A 16,427-nucleotide genomic window follows, 5' to 3' on the forward strand; every position below is an offset into this window, starting at 1 on the left:
TGAAAACCCGGAAATTAGGATCGGGAAAACGCCAACGGGCACTTTGCGCTTGCGCATGGAGGGGCCGGAAGTCAGAACGAAGCCGGGGGTGACTACATTTCCGTTTCTGGTTTTGCTTCAGTGTTTGGGTTTCTTCGTGGCCGCTCAAGATGAACCGAATCTTCGGGAAAGCGAAACCCAAGGCCCCGCCGCCCAGCCTGACTGACTGCATTGGCACGGTGGGCACTCGATCACGCTTAGCTCAGCTCTGGGCCTATGACACCCCGGAATCCTACACCTTATCCCCATTCCCGGGGCCTTTTCCACCTCCCCTTCGTTCCTTCTTCCGAGTCATTGCTGACGCCGCAAACCAGGGTCCTCTGACCCATCACTACCTCACCCTACCTGCTTTCAAACCATTCTTCTGTCCACTCACTTGCTTTGGTTCCCTCACTCCACCCAACCTCAGGCCATACATTCTGCCAGGCCCATACACTTACCCCGGGACTGCTGACCTCGCACACGTCATCTCTCTCATTTTGATATTCTGTGCCCACATATCTGTACCCTAATCCTCAGTAACACAAAATTCAGAACCTCGGCAGCTCATATTGTCGCTCACCCCCTGCCTATGGAATGGTATCTGTGGTCCCAGCCATGGTACATTGGGCACTAGCCAGTTTCACACCCCTCCTAGTTGAGGCCCCAGCTTGACTCGTCTCCTATTCTAGGAAAATAACAGGTCAGCCTGTTCTCAAATTAATTTTCGGACCCAACATATTAAAGGGACTTTTTGAAGACATCAGGTGCCTGGAATATAGAATCTAAGGGTGAAATATAGTTTATAAAAGCCCTCCCTGTCCCGTGTGTTTCTGACTGGGAATTTCCCCGACTTTGAGGAATCACTGTTTTTCACCCTTCATCGTGTGCTTGCTCCTTTTTATTTTTTCATTTCTTCTTCCATACTCCTTACTTTCCCCTGCCCCTTCCCATGTAGATGTATTGCAGTAACTACCACTGCCTTTAATTTTTTTTTTCTTCCCAAGGTGGATAGCAGGGCAGAATCCATTGACAAAAAGATTTCCCGACTGGATGCTGAGCTAGTGAAGTATAAGGATCAGATCAAGAAGATGAGAGAAGGTCCTGCAAAGGTAATGCAGGTGGAGGCTACTGCAGAAGGTCCTGTGACAGCCTAACTTGGGCAAACTATAGAAATAGAGCCTGGTGGTAGGAGCTGGTGAGGGACAATGGAAGAGGTACCCAGTCTGGTAAAAAGGAAATATACCTTCAGGGATGAAAGTTGGAAGCCACAATGAGGAGAGGCTGGAATTTGACCTGGTGGAAGAGAATATGCTGATCACATGTCCAGAAGCATCTACATGAGAATTAGAGTCTTCTACTGAGAAGGTGGCAACCTGGAGAAGAGGGTTGGGACATGCTCAAGAGCAGGGAGTTACCAGGCTGGTCAGGTTATGTAAGTACATTAGACTGGTTAAGAAGATGGTGTGGCAGGCTGGTGAAAAGCACTGAATGATGAGGCTTCTAAAGACCAATGTTCTAATGCTAACACCATCACTAGCTAATGGTTGTGACCTTGATGAAGCCACTTACCTGCTTATTTTCTTTGTTGGGTAAGAAAATAGAGTACTATATTTAAGTGCGTGGACTGTGGATATAGAAATACCTTGATTTTAACTCAGCTCTCCAACTTACTAACCATGTGACCTGGGATAAGATACTTAACTTTACCAGACCACAGTATCCCATTTTTAAAATGGGGATAGGGTGAAGATTATACAAGGTATTTCATGTGGCATGCATAACACTGTATCTAGCCAGTTGTACCACTCAATAAATATTGGGTATTATCATCTTCTGATAATGGAGGAATGGAGGAATAATATGTGCTTTTCCTTCCTCATTGGAGGAAACAAAATGACCAATGGAACAGTATAGGAAGAAAAGAGACAAGTGGCTTTTCCCGGCCATCTTAATTGGATGGCATGGAATGAAGAGTGAACAGACCCAGGAAAGGCCATCTAGACTGATATGAAAGCCCAAACCACGGGTGGTAGCCATGAGCATGAGGTGAAAGGAATCAATTTGAAATTGAATACTGAGAATTATAAATGGGATGACTGTGCATGGGAGACAACAGGTAGTATTACTATAAAGGTTCTCAACCTAGAGAAGTCAGAGATTGGTGGGGCCATCATTAGTAATTTCCAAGGTGAAAGCAGATTGTAGAGTTTGAGCATGTTGAGATTGAGTTGATAGCTGGAATCCAGGAGGGAGTCTCTCGTGCAACTGGATATACAAAATGGGCACTTTTGGGGCTGGGGGTAGAGATAATTTTCATTGGGAAAAGGGTCAGGAGTTCAGTACACTGAAGTGTGGGATACACACACAGCTGTGCATGCAAGGGGAAGAACAAAATCCAAGAGTCACTATGTCTCCTACTTTGAAGAAGAGAATACATAGGTATGCAAGTTTGAGGATATGAGAGATTTCTTTTACCATACGTATATTTTCTGCTTTTTTTTTTTTTTTTCCTTCATTAAAATCTGTTTTTCCCCTAGAATATGGTCAAGCAGAAAGCCTTGCGGGTTTTAAAGCAAAAGCGAATGTAAGTTATGAACATAATCTCCTTAATCTACCAGGTTTAACCAGAAGGGGAAATGATCTTCCAGTCTTTCAGATTTTCATTCAATTTTATAAGCATTCTTGATTAGATTATAATGTTTATCTACATATACTCTTAGCTGGGTTTTTCCCCCCTTCAAGTTAAGAAATGTTTGTTTCAGTACCATCCAATGGAACTTTTTGCTGTGATGGAAATGTTCTCTATTTGTACTGTCCAATACAGTATCTCTTAGCCACATGTGCCCTTTTGGGAGGGAGGGAGTTGATTTTTGTTTTTTGTTTGTTTGTAAAGTTAGGAATCCTGAAAATATTTGTTTCTTCTGCCAGAATAGATATAAAGGTCCTTAATTTGTGTTTGTGTGACTATATGCCAATATCTGAGCAGAAGCCAAATAGTATCTTTGGTGCTTATCACTGTGTCCAGATGATGAGGTCCTCTCCAGGGTTGTAGAGATCAGGGGTAGTCAACTAATAAGGAACCAGAATGATTGTTGGTCTATTATTTTATTTCTCTCTATTTCTTTCTTTAAAATGACTTTTTATAAGGCTTCAGGTGCTATTTTTCTCCTTTTAGAGTTAGCCAAAATAGAAAAAAAAAAGCCAATAATGCATAAAGTGGTAAGAGTATGGTAAAACTGTCATCTTCTTAATTGGTAGCTTTGCAGTTTTTAAGTAACTTTTTTTTTTTAAGAGGAACAAGTGTTCATTTTAGAAACTTTGAAAATACTTAAACAATAACAAAAGAAAATTTACGTAGATTCTTACTACCAGAAATAGCTTCCTTTAAAATGCCAGTGTACTTTCTTCCAGTTTCTTTTTTCTGCTTTGTGCAAACATGATATGAGTGTATGTAATATTTTAGAAGAAAACTGAAATTGTATGCATATATAGATAATCCTCTTTCACTTAACATTATATTATGAAGATTTTTCTGTCCTTTTAAGTAATCTTTGGAAATTTTATATTTTTTAATGGAGTTGTAATATTCTACCTTTTGCCTGTACCATGATTTAACCATATTTCTTCTGATTGAATAGTTGGGTGGTTTCCAAATACTGTATAAAAACCATAGTGACATAAATCTTTGAGGTGGTATTATAATTTGATATAAAATTTTTAAAAAATAAAACATTTTAGGCACCAACCATTATATTAGGTAGGCTCTATTAATACAAGATTAATAAAATATAATGCCTGTCCTCAAGAAGTTCATTCATGAGGGAAGTGGATGTGGCTCAGGCAGCTGGGCTCCCACTTACCACATGGGAGGTCACTGGTTCAGATCCTGGTGTCTCCTAAAGAAGACGGCAAGCTGATGCAACAAAAGACATGGGGAGGAAAAACAGAAAGAGACACAACCAAAGAGTGGAGGTGACCTAACTGATTAGGTACCTCCCTCCCACATCAGAGGTTCTGGGTTCAGCTCCTGGTGCCTCTTAAAGAAACAAGGAAGACAAACAGACACAGAAAGTGAAATATAGCAAGGGGGTGGAGAGAATAAATAGATAAAATAGATCTTAAAAAATTCATTAATCTGGGAAAGCAATTTAGCTATATATATGAAGAGCCTTAAAAATAATCTTTTCTTTTGCCCCAGCAATTCCACTTCTGGGAATTTATCATGAGGAGATAATCTAAAACATTTCAAAATGTTTAAAGTCAATTTCATATTAAAGTCAAATTCATATTAAGACTATTGTTGGGGGCATATATGGGAACCTCATTTTTTGAATGTAACATTAAAAAATAAATAAAGACCCAAAAAAAGACTATTGTAGCAACAGAAAAAAGCAAATGCTATTGCTATTAATTGGAAAATGATTAAATTGTTTTTGGCAACTGTTCTGTATATTATTTAATAAAAATTTTTTTAAGAGGAAATTCTTATTTACTGTTAGAGATACTCTCTTCCTGAGGATTTCTATCTGGCTCATATTTACCTTTCTCAATCTTTGAAAAGGTATGAACAGCAGCGGGACAATCTCGCCCAACAGTCATTTAACATGGAACAGGCAAATTACACCATCCAGTCATTGAAGGACACCAAGACCACGGTACTCCCAAAGCACCTTTTCTCATATATATATATATATTTTAAGTCTTATGCTCTTTTCCATGATTTTAAAAGAACACTTTAACCAACATGGCTACTTAGGACATTGTATTTTCTTTTACCTTTTTTTTAGGTTGATGCTATGAAACTAGGAGTAAAAGAAATGAAAAAAGCATATAAGCAAGTGAAAATTGATCAGATCGAGGTGAGATATGTATTTCTGAAAAAAATTTAAATGAACGTGATGGGAGGAGCTCTGACAAGGGATTGAAACTTGGGCCTGCCATTTACTAGTAGGGTAACTTTGGGAAAGGGTATCAGAGGTCTTGGTTTCCTCATTGTTAATGCAAAGATCATAACGCTACAAAAAGTTGTTATGACATAATTGAGCTAATATGGCTAAATGCACAATGCCTGGCACATAAAAAGCACCTGATAAACCTTTGCCATTGTTTCTAACTCAAGGAGTTTGAGACTGTTTCCTCATTTGTAAACTAGTGATATTGTTCTCTATCTTCCATGATTGTCTTGAGTGTCTCTTTCCAGGAGGGCAAGGACTCAGTTTTGTTTACTGTTACATACCCATGCCTGCCTAACCATAGTTAGTCTTCAGGAACTATTTCTTGGTTGGCAAATGGAAGCACGAGAAGCTATTAAAAGAGATGAAGCAGTACTGCCCGATGCAAGTGTTGTTGGATGAGCACTAACTATGTGCATTTTACTGCCTCTGCAGAGGTGTTCTCTGGCAGTGCTGGTCTTTAGTGAGAGGGAAGGCATTCTTCCCCCTACTTACTTTTTTTGAGCATCCTTCCATAGGCTGTCCTTGGCCATCTTTCTTATTCTCCATCAGTCTCTTCTTATATGGTGTTAAGCTTAATGATATCTTCCAGGAAATTCAATGAGAATGACCTCTGTATGCTTATCCTATTTGTGCAGTACTACTTGGTAATACACTATATTGAAATGGAATTTTATTTTTTACCACGGTTTCTCTGTGTTTTAATTAGAACTGTTTAATAATTAACAAAGTAGAAACTTTAATCTTTGTTTTTTTGTATCTCTCCATCTTTCACATGCTTGTCTGTCTAACTCCCTGCCTAATTATCCTTTTCCTGTTCCCAGTAGATTGCCAGCATGACAGGTGGAAAATCTTTTTCTCCACCTCTTTTGGTGTGTAAACGTGTTCCATCTTTTTGCTGGGCTGTATATTTTGAATTTTATCTGTTAAATTTATTTTTCTAAAATGTAAAGCATTTTCATTGTTTTACAGTTCTCATTTTTTATTTTGTTTTTCTGTGTGCAGCATTTCCTTTTTTAATTTTTTATCTTTTTTTTTTTTAAAAGATACATAGATCTCACAAAATGTTACATTAAAAAATATAAGAGGTTCCCATATACCCTACTCTCCACACCCCCCACTCCTCCCACATCGACAACTTCTTTCATTAGTGTGGTACATTCATTGCATTTGATGAGTACCTTTCAGAGCACTGCTACACAGGATGGATTATAATTTATGTTGTAGGTTACATTCTCTCCCAGTCCATTCAGTGGGTTATGGCAGGATATATAATGTCCTGCATTTGTCCCTGCAATATCATTGAGGACAACTCCAAGTCCTGAAAATGTCCCAATATCACCCTCTTTTCCCCTCTCCCTGCTTGTTTCTATTCTTTTTATTTTTCAGTTTCTGCACATGAATGTTCTTTTTAATTTAATGTTTATGTTTGTTTTCATTGCTTTTGTTTGTTTATCCAATATTGAACCTGCTAATTCTTTGTGAGTTTTTGTGTTTTTTTTTAAGATTTATTTTTATTTATTTCCCTCCCCTTCCCCCCCTCCCACCCCAGTTGCCTGTTCTCTGTGTCTGTTTGCTGCATGTTCTTCTTTGTCTGCTTCTGTTGTTGTCAGCGGCATGGGAATCTGTTTCTTTTTGTTGTGTCATCTTGTTGTGTCAGCTCTCCATGTGTGCGGCACCATTCCTGGGCAGGCTGAACTTTATTTCACGCTGGGCAGCTCACCTTACCGGGCGCACTCCTTGCACATGGGGCTCCCCTACACGGGGGACATCCCTGCATGGCACGGCACTCCTTGCGCGCATCAGCACTGCACATGAGCCAGCTGCACACGGGTCAAGGAGGCCCGGGGTTTGAACCGCGGACCTCCCATGTGGTAGACGGACGCCCTAACCACTGGGCCAAGTCTGCTTCCCTGAGTTGTTTTTTTTTTGTTGTTGTTTTCTGTCTGTCATAGAATTTGTTGCTAGGAATCTTATTCATAGACAATTATACTGGTAGTATAGTATAAACTTAATTAGCTTGCTCCATCTTACTTTCACTATCTTTTTTTTTTAATAGATTTATTTATTTCTCTCCCCTACCCCCCCATTCCAGTTGTCTGTTCTCTGTGTCCATTTGCTGTGTCTTCTTTGCCCTCTTCTGTTGTTGTCAGCGGCATGGGAATCTGTGTTTCTTTTGGTTGGGTAATCTTGTTGTGTCTGTTCTCCATGCAGCACCATTCCTGGGCAGGCTGCACTTTCTTTCGTGCTGGGCAGCTCTCCTTACAGGGTGCACTCCTTGCGTGTGCGCTCCCCTATGCGGGGTACACCCCTGTGTGACACAGCACTCCTTGCGCGCATCAACACTGCGCGTGGGCCAGCTGCACACGGTCAAGGAGGCCCGGGGTTTGAACCATGGACCTCCCATGTGGTAGACGGATGCCCTAAACCACTGGGCCAAGTCCGCCGCCACTATCTTTTAATTATTGTTTCGGTTAGTGCTTCTCTGGATAGCACAGTGTTACATGTGTACAATGCAGTAGATTGACACTTGGAGATGCAGAAATCTGAAACTTTTTCTTTTAAAAATTGTTTTTCCACCTTACTTTTGATCCTTTTCTTTTTATATCAAAAAACAAATATACTTTGATTTCGAGGCCAGGAAGGTACTTTTAAATATCTGTGTTGCCCTTGTATTGGATAAATGGTGCTGTTTTGTACCTTCTGCGTTATTGACATTAGACTTTCCACCACCTTGTGGAATTTCAGTATATGAAGAGCACATGGGTGTTTTGCACATCCTTAATACAACTGAAGTAATAATAGCTGATAGCTATTTTACTAAGTGGTTAGTGTTTTACACATATTATTGCAGTAAATCCTTTCAATAACCCTGTGAGATATTGTTGTGGAATTTAAGAGAAGTTCAATTATTTGAGTATAGAGAGGCCAGGACTCAGGAATGATTTTGAGAAGGAAAAATGGTTTATTGACAGCCGGCCGGACTCAGGAGCTTTCAGTTTGAATCCCGAGCCCCGAACAAGATTTTCAAGATTTTCAAACGTCTTTTATACAGAGAGGAAAGGCCAAATGGTCCCTTTGTTTCAGTTCTCAATAGGCTTCAATTAGCATATATCTTCCACATCTTAGGTAAGCTTTTAGCATGGACTCCAGACATTCTAGATAAGCCTTTAGCATATTTGGTTTTTGCATTTCCCCTAAATACTTAAAGTTTATAGCCCCCGCATTGTTAAACATTTCCTGGGACTGGAGCTGCTGCTAGTCCCCAAGGGCAGGACTGCAGCCCCCCGCCCCCTTCCACACCCACAAGTCAAACAACTTAGTTATCTCTGAAGAGACAAAGAGCCTTCCACCCATAGCCCACATCAATATGACTATTAATAATCCCCTTTTACAAATGAGGAAATTAAGGTTTAGAGATACTACTTCTCAGTGAGGAATGGCAGAGTTTAAGTTTGGGTATGTTTGACTCCAGAGCCTGTACTGACGGTTTTACCAGCTGCCCTTTATTATTCTGTGCTACTACTCAGATTGGTTTCACATAATTTCTGGCCTCATAGTCATGTCCCAGTTAGGCACAGATGATTTATACCGTCAGCTTCATCACCAACATGGTCTCAGATATGAAGCCTACCCCTGATTCTATTTCTGTTTCCCCATCAAAGGTGGACCCAGTATGACATTTTGTATCACCCAGTTGTTTCTGCTACTGCCTCCTTTGCCTCCACAATGTAGTCAGGCCTCACCTGACAAGAGTAATTTGCATATCAATGACCTCCTTCCATTAACTAAAAAAAAGTGTTGATAGTACAGATGTTGCTTGACTTAATGTTTCTTGTAAACTTTCTGTATTAGCAGAGAGCTGAAGGGCATCTCTTCTGTTAAAAGGACTTTGGGAGCAGGTGTAGTTCAGTGGTTGAGCCCCTCCTTTGCACCTACACGGTATCCTGGGTTTAATCTCTAGTACCTCCTAAAAAAAAGAAAGAAGGACTTTGGATTTCCATGAGGTACCTTAAATTCAAAATTCAAATGCAGTAGGGGGAGTATGTGGATTGGTAGCATTCACAGTTAACTGTTAGGGGAAATCTTTGGGCTTGTGATTTTTAAATAATTCTTTGAGCTCTCTTTTTTATGAGACATTCAGGAATTCATCCTTTAGAGGAGTGTCTGCTCAGTTGTTAAAATAAAATAAAACAATTACTAGTCAAGGGCTGGGATAAGGGAGGGGAACTGACAGTTTTTGAGAGCAGTTATGTGCCAGGCATTTTATGTACATTATTTTTTTTTTGATTACTCATCACCAAGACTCAGTGGAGAGAGTGGGGGTGGGGAGGGGTTTAGACAGGAAAACAGAAAGAAATCAATGAAGACCCTGTCACATGTATTTCTCTAGGATTTACAAGACCAGCTAGAGGATATGATGGAAGATGCAAATGAAATCCAGGAATCTCTGAGTCGTAGTTATGGCACCCCAGACTTAGATGAAGATGACCTAGAAGCAGGTGAGTTATGGGGAAAACAATATGTACCTAGCTTTAGAGTCTGAAAGAAGGAATTGCCTGGGGCCTTTCCCAAATGCTAGTCAAAATTCCTGTCATTGTTTCCTGAGAATTAGTTTGTGGTACAGACTGTGAGTTAGCTCATCAGGCTTGTACCCTCTAGCAACAGCTCAGGCCTGGACCTGCACAAGCTCTGAAGGAAGGTCTTAGGCAAAGGCCTCTGCTGACCAGGTGCTTGGTATCCATACTGACCTCAGCATTGCCTTTCCCTGCTGTTTTCCTTTTTATTTTGTTCCCTTGGTTTCCCTACCTGGAATCCTCTCCCTCAGGACAAAAAAGCATATTAAAAAAATAGTTGGGATTCCTCCTGTTCATGATGGTGGAGCTTCCCAAAGAAACTTTGAACAACCAGCAAAAACTGGCAGAAACATCTTTCTCAAAATTAAAGAAAACAGTTAAAGGACTGCAGTAACAGGGCAAGTGCCAAATCAAAAAAAAAGATACTTAAAAACAGTAGGCTCTTGTGGCACCCTGGCTGGCCTCTCCCTGCCTGTCACCCACTTGGTGTAGAGCTGGCCCACATTCCCAGTACAGATCCCTGGCCCTGGTTCTCACAGAAGCAGAGTAACTGTCATGCACATACTGGGCGTGTATATGTCTTGCCCAGTCTGCCTGGTGGTGGCCTCAGGGACTCACCATTCCTACAACTTGCCCAGCATAAAGGCAGCTCATGGAACTCTCTTCCAGAACACTGTGGGAGAGGAGTCATGTCATGCTGCCTGGGCTAGAGATTGTTGACTATAGGATATATAATGCAGTGTCCAGGATGGTGAGGAAACTGTTCCTAGGGAAGAGGGGACATACTGAACTGTGTAAACAGGAATTCCTAGGGCCATGTGCACATGTCTAAGACAAGATGCATGTACAGAATGTTTCAGGGAGATCCCATGCGTTGGCATGGAGGTATTATCTGAACTGACAGTATGGATAAGCCCTAAAGAGAGCACTTGCACAGGTCAATCTGCAAAGACTGAGAAAGGTGTTTTCTTTTTTCCTTTTTTTTCGTTTTGTATATTCAAAGAAAGCCTTGTCAAAACACTACCTGAATACAGGTTTAAGAAACAGACACTCCAGAGTCTAAATTCTAGTGATAACACACTAAAATATCAAAATGTCCAGGTAAAAACAAAAGATTACAAAACATACAAAGAAACAGGAAGTAATGGCCCAGGCAAAGGAGAAGATTAAAGCAATAAGGAGGACCAGCCCGGAGATACACCAGACAAAGACTTTTAAAAAATGGTCTTAAATATACAGAAAGAGCTATAGGAAAACATGGACAAAGACTAAAGTAAATCAAGAAAGCAATAAACACAAAGAAAATATCAGTAGAGAAGTGGAAATTTTGGAAGGGAACCAAATAGCTGAAGACCACAGTAACAAATTAAAAATTCCCTAGAGGGGTTCAACCGTAGATTGGAGCTGGCCAAAGAAGGGATCGGAGAACTTGAAAATAATCAACAATTGAAATGATCCAGTCTGAGAAGCAGGAATTAAAACAGTAAAGGAAAGTGAACAGAAGAGCCCGAGGAACTGTGGGACACCATCAAGTGTGCCAGTATACTTATTGTGAGACTGACAGAAGGAGAAGAAAGAAACAGGCAGGGAGAATAAATGAAAAGAAATTATGTCTGAAACATCCACTCCCACCTGCAATGTTTTGACAGAGCTTTCTTTGAATGCCAGGAGCAGATGGATGGATGGATGGATGGATGGATAAAAACTCCTTTCCCAGTCTTTACCTGTATGTAGTGCTCACCTTCAAAGCCTATTTGGACAATAAGCTTGACAGACACTTCCAGGCTAAAGTAAGGGACATGCTTGTTTGACTCCAGGAATTCCCCCATTTTACACGGTTCCATATATCCCTTTGTTTCTAGGAAATGGTTTCCTCACAGTCCCTGACACTGCTGTATATATCCTATAGCCAGAAATCCCACGTTCCAGGTAGCTCAACTTCACTGCTGTCTACAGGAGAGCTCTATCAGCCACCTTCTACATGCAGGGCAAGTTCTGGGATGGTACTTCCTTCAGGTTACCACCAGAAAGATTGGGCCAGATATACATGCTCCCAGTTTGTCCATGAGGGTACTGGGACCAAGGATCTATACTGGGAATGTGAGTCAGCCCCATGCTGAGCCAGTGATGGATGAGGATTAAGAGCCTACTGCTTTTAAGTATCCCTTTTTTTTTTTAGAGAAGTTTTGAACTTAGAAAACAATCGTGCAAAATGTGCAGAATTCCCATATATCGCTCTTCCACCAACACCCTACATTGTTGTGGAATATTTGTTACAGATTATGAAAGAATATCATCAGACCATTACCACTTACTATGGTCTGTAGATACATTTGGTATATTTTTCCATATACTCATTATTATTAATACCATGTGTTAGTATTGTACATTTGTTATCGTTCACAAGAGAACACTGTCATATTTGTATTGTTAACCACAGTCCATCTTGCCCCACATGGTTCTCTGTTATCCAATCCCAAACCTTGCATGGTCTGTCCAAAGTGTATACTCGGTGGCTCTCATTTTCATTCTGGAACAACCTTGGTCATGGTCATCCAGTTTTTCTAATAACTTTATGTGTTGCGAAAGATTGGAAATATGAGGATGTAGTGTGTATGACGTTAAATTATGAATTAGTGGGACTTAATCATGTATCAGCTTATCAACATTTAAAGATGTTTGTACTTGATATCCTTTTAAGGAAAATGTGCCTTCATATTTTAAGCTGAAAAGTCACTGGAATAATTTTAGAAAAACAACTACGTGGCTTTTTAGGTTTTCAGTACATATATTAAGAATTTTGTACAAACTGTTCATAATATCTGTGCTGATCTTCAAAACAACCAATAAAATTTCAATTGATTAGAAAAAAAAGAACCCAGCAACTGGGTTAAGACTGAATTTTAGCTAACATGTTCTTATGGGTGCTTGTTCTTCACATGATATGGTTAAATGCTTTTAATAGACGGCTCCACCTCCTGTGACTTTAAGTTTTTTTCTACAGAGTTCTATGAATGACAATTGTGAGTAACACTGCTGTGAACATCAGTGTGCAGATGTCTGTTTTTGTCACCGCTCTCAGTTCTTCTGGGTATATCCCTAGCAGTGGTATTGCTGGGTCACATGGCAAATCCATATTTAGTTTCTTTAGGAACTGCCAAACAGTCCTCCACAGTGGCCATACCATTTTATATTCCCACCAACAGTGAATAAGTGTTCCTATCTCTCTACATCCTCTCCAACACTTGTAGTTTCTGTCTTTTTAATAGTGGCTGTTCCAGTAGGTATGAAATGATATCTCATTGTAGCTTTGATTTGTATTTCCCTAATCGCTAGTGATGTTGAACATTTTGCGTGTTTTTTTTCCCCAGATATGTGATTTTCAAATATTTTCTTCTGCTGAGTTTGCTGCCCTTTCACCCTTTTGACAGAGTCCTTTAAGGTGCAAAAGTGTTTAATTTTGATGAGGTCCCGTTTATCTTTTTTTCTTTTGTTACTTGTGCTTTGTGTGTAAGATGCAAGAGACCACCACGTAACCACAAGATCTTGAAGATGTTTCCCTACATTTTTTCTTCTAGTAGTTTTACGGTCCTGGTTTTTATATTTAGGTCTTTAATCCATTTTGAGTTCATTCTTGTATAGAAAGTGAGGTATGGATCCTCTTCATCTCCCATCACCATTTGTTGAAGAGACTGTTTTGTTCCGGTAATGTGGGCTTGGTAGGTTTGTCAAAATCAGTTGACCATAGAGGTGGTATTCTCTCAATTCTCTTCCACAAATCATTGTGTCTGTCTTTATGTTAGTACCATGCTGCTTTGACCACTGTAAATCCTCCCACGTTGCTCTTTATTAGAATGCTTTTGACTGTTCAGATGTGCTCTCTTCCAAATAAATTTGGTAACTGCCTTTTCTCTTTCTGTGAAGTAGGCTGTTGGTATTTTTATTGGTGTTGCATTAAATCTATAAATCACTTTGGGTAGGATTGGCATCTTCACCATATGTAGTCTTCAGTCCATGAACACAGAATGTCTTTCCATTTGTTTAGGCCTCTTCTTTTTTTCTTTTAGTAGTGTTTTGTAGTGTTCTGAATACAGGTCCTTTACATCTTTGGTTAAATCGATTCCTATTTATGTTACTGTAAGCACAACTATTTCCAGTAGAAATATCTGCCTGATCTGGTGCTACAGAGGAGAAACACACCTCTCAGTTAAGAAGGTGATTTATGTGAGTACACAAGCATGGAACTAGAGGAATCTTCCCAAAACACAGTTGAAAGTGAGAAGGGGAGCTAGGGTTTTTATTAGCAAAGGAGAAGGGTGGGGGAGAAGAAAAAGTGATGCCAGGAGTCCTGTGAAGAGGATGCATGCAATTTCTTAGTCCAGTGTTATCTCATCCAACTTCCTTTTGTTTTCTCTGTTTCAGCGGCTAATTAACCACAGTTTAGATACTGTTGTGCAGATGCAAGGTCTTCATGGCTCCTTTCTTAGCCCACTGCTCAAGAATATCAAGCGTTAGGGAATCCAGTCCCATGGAGCCACATGATGTCAGTGTTCATAAACACCCAATTTTTTTCATTTAGGTGTATCTAACAACTGGGCACTGGGTTGAGAGTGTGCACAGCTTGCCAGGAGTTCTGCTGTTAGTCAGTCTGATATCTGAAGCAACCACTTTGTATGTGTGCCATGCCGAGTGCTAGGCCCCCAACTTGTACTGTGTGGCCTTGGGTCCCCCTGAATGTGTGTGGGACTCTTGAGTCACTGCTGTTAGGTGGCTGTGTGGTTAACAATTGCAGGTGTACTGCTCTCCTACCCCTTTATTGGTATTGATCTTTATTTTTTGTTTTTCATATATTTCACCATGCTAGTTCCCTTGAAAATTTCTTATATATATCTTTTATTTGTAAGTTAGAAGTTATTAGTTCTCTTCTTTTGTATTTAAATTTTTATTACAAATATTAATAATTTGTCTTTCTTAACATTAACTGTCAATTTTCTTGCCTTTTTTTTAATGTTGACTATTTCAATCTTAGAATTGGATGCACTGGGTGATGAGCTTCTGGCTGATGAAGACAGCTCGTATTTGGATGAAGCAGCATCTGCACCTGCAATTCCAGAAGGTGTTCCCACTGACACAAAGAATAAGGTGAGAGCTTTTCTGTTCATATTTTCTGTGCAAAATGGTAAAGGTTTTTTGTCTGACCGTCATTCTGGTTTTCTTGCGTTGGATTACTAATAGACTTTGTAAATAGTCACTGAGGCCCAAGAATTTTTTTATGCGATGACAGTTTGCATAATCTATGTGTAGTAGGCAGGAGCTCAATCACTTGAGCCACATCCGCTTCCTCTAGGGTTGTTTTTTCTCAGCACACCTGAAATAATTTTTATCAACACTACCATAGCCCACCTTTTCAAATCCCTAGGTAGAAGTCCCTGAAGCATCTGAGTTTTGTCCACTTCTGGAAGGTCACAAGATTCCTATGTTAAATGTGCTGTTGAGATGTGTTTTCTTAATTGATAGTGGTGTCAAGGCCTGTGATTTTCAAAGTATGATATGGACCTGAGTACCTGCCTTAAGGCACTGCTGCAAGGATTTGGGAGGCTACAAACAATATTGGTTCAGTTTAGGATTCAGAGTGAAAATGCAAATCTGCAACAAGGACTAACTCGGTCTTTTCTCCTCTTCCACCTGCTTCACTCATTCTTTACCCCACAAAAGATCACTCTCTTGATCTTTTCCAATTCTTTTCATGGCCCATTACTTCCTCCTTTATCTTTTTTTTTTCCCTTTCATTTTTTCCCCCTTTATCTTTAATTTAAAAGCACTCTCATATCTTCTGAGTGGGAGTTTTGTTTTGATTGATGAAACATTTGAAAATCAATTTTGACTACTAAATGTTTATAATCAGTTTATATCAGTTGAAAAATAGTGGCACTAAACATTACTTCTTTTTCACAGGATGGTGTGCTGGTGGATGAATTTGGATTGCCACAGATCCCTGCTTCATAGACTTGCATCATTCAAGTACATCAAGTAAAATAAACACATATTCGGACAACTGGGAAATATTTATCTTTCCAAATTTACCATAACAGGTTTAGGTTTCTTTCCTTCCTTTGAAGGAAAGGTTAATTATATTGCTTTTTTTTTTCTTCCGTTAAAGAGATTAATTGCTTGGGGCTGCTTTCTTTGTACTAAATTTGTATTCCTTTTCTCTTCTGAAAGACTAACTTAAAAATATCAATGGCTATGTAAGACTTGTTTTCTTTCATTAATCATAATTTGAAATAAAACCAAGGAAATGGGGATCTTTAAATTCTATGACACTGTAACTGTAATTTCAGAATGACCTGCTGTATTGAAAAGACAAAAATAAGATTGTTAGGACTGTTCATATTATAATTCAAAACCATTTTATATTGTAGTATTATTGGTTGGTTAAAAGATGGCCTTTTTGATGGATTTTGTTGTGTCTTGTGAACAAACTGTTACTGTGTCCAATATTGGAATGGAATTCTCATTACTTTATCATGAGTGGATATTTTGATTCTATGGTTCCTTCAGTATTATCACTTGACTTGTAATCAATAATGAGTATTTCTTGATATTTAATGTATAGGACATTTATTTATACTCAATAAATATTTTTCAAAAGGATATATTTTTAATAATTCACTTCAGCCTAAAAACTCCACTCCAGAAACAAAATTTAACTAGTAGCATTGTGATACAGTGGAAAGAGCAAGGAGCAGTCCAGGCTTGGGCCCTAGGTCTACCATTTTCTAACTTTTGTGTAGCCTACTCTGAAAATCTGTTTCCTTGTTAGTAAAATTGTGCTTACCCTTAAGGATTGAATTACTCCTCAGAGTGAGGAATAACT

At 39.4% G+C, this 16,427-nt stretch overlaps 1 protein-coding gene across 1 annotated transcript; it reads left to right on the forward strand.

Moving 5' to 3' along the window:
- Window positions 1-45: 45 nt before the first annotated feature.
- Window positions 46-16,204, forward strand: CHMP5 (charged multivesicular body protein 5). Its single transcript, XM_004478194.5, has 8 exons — window positions 46-218; window positions 1,026-1,130; window positions 2,559-2,605; window positions 4,583-4,676; window positions 4,809-4,880; window positions 9,367-9,475; window positions 14,580-14,692; window positions 15,506-16,204. The coding sequence occupies exons 1-8, from the start codon at window positions 150-152 to the stop codon at window positions 15,554-15,556; spliced, it is 660 nt and encodes a 219-aa protein (XP_004478251.1). The 5' UTR covers window positions 46-149; the 3' UTR covers window positions 15,557-16,204.
- The last annotated feature ends 223 nt before the right edge of the window (window positions 16,205-16,427 follow it).

This window comes from Dasypus novemcinctus, chromosome 8 (assembly GCF_030445035.2).
Source record: "Dasypus novemcinctus isolate mDasNov1 chromosome 8, mDasNov1.1.hap2, whole genome shotgun sequence".
Classification (NCBI taxonomy): domain Eukaryota; kingdom Metazoa; phylum Chordata; class Mammalia; order Cingulata; family Dasypodidae; genus Dasypus; species Dasypus novemcinctus.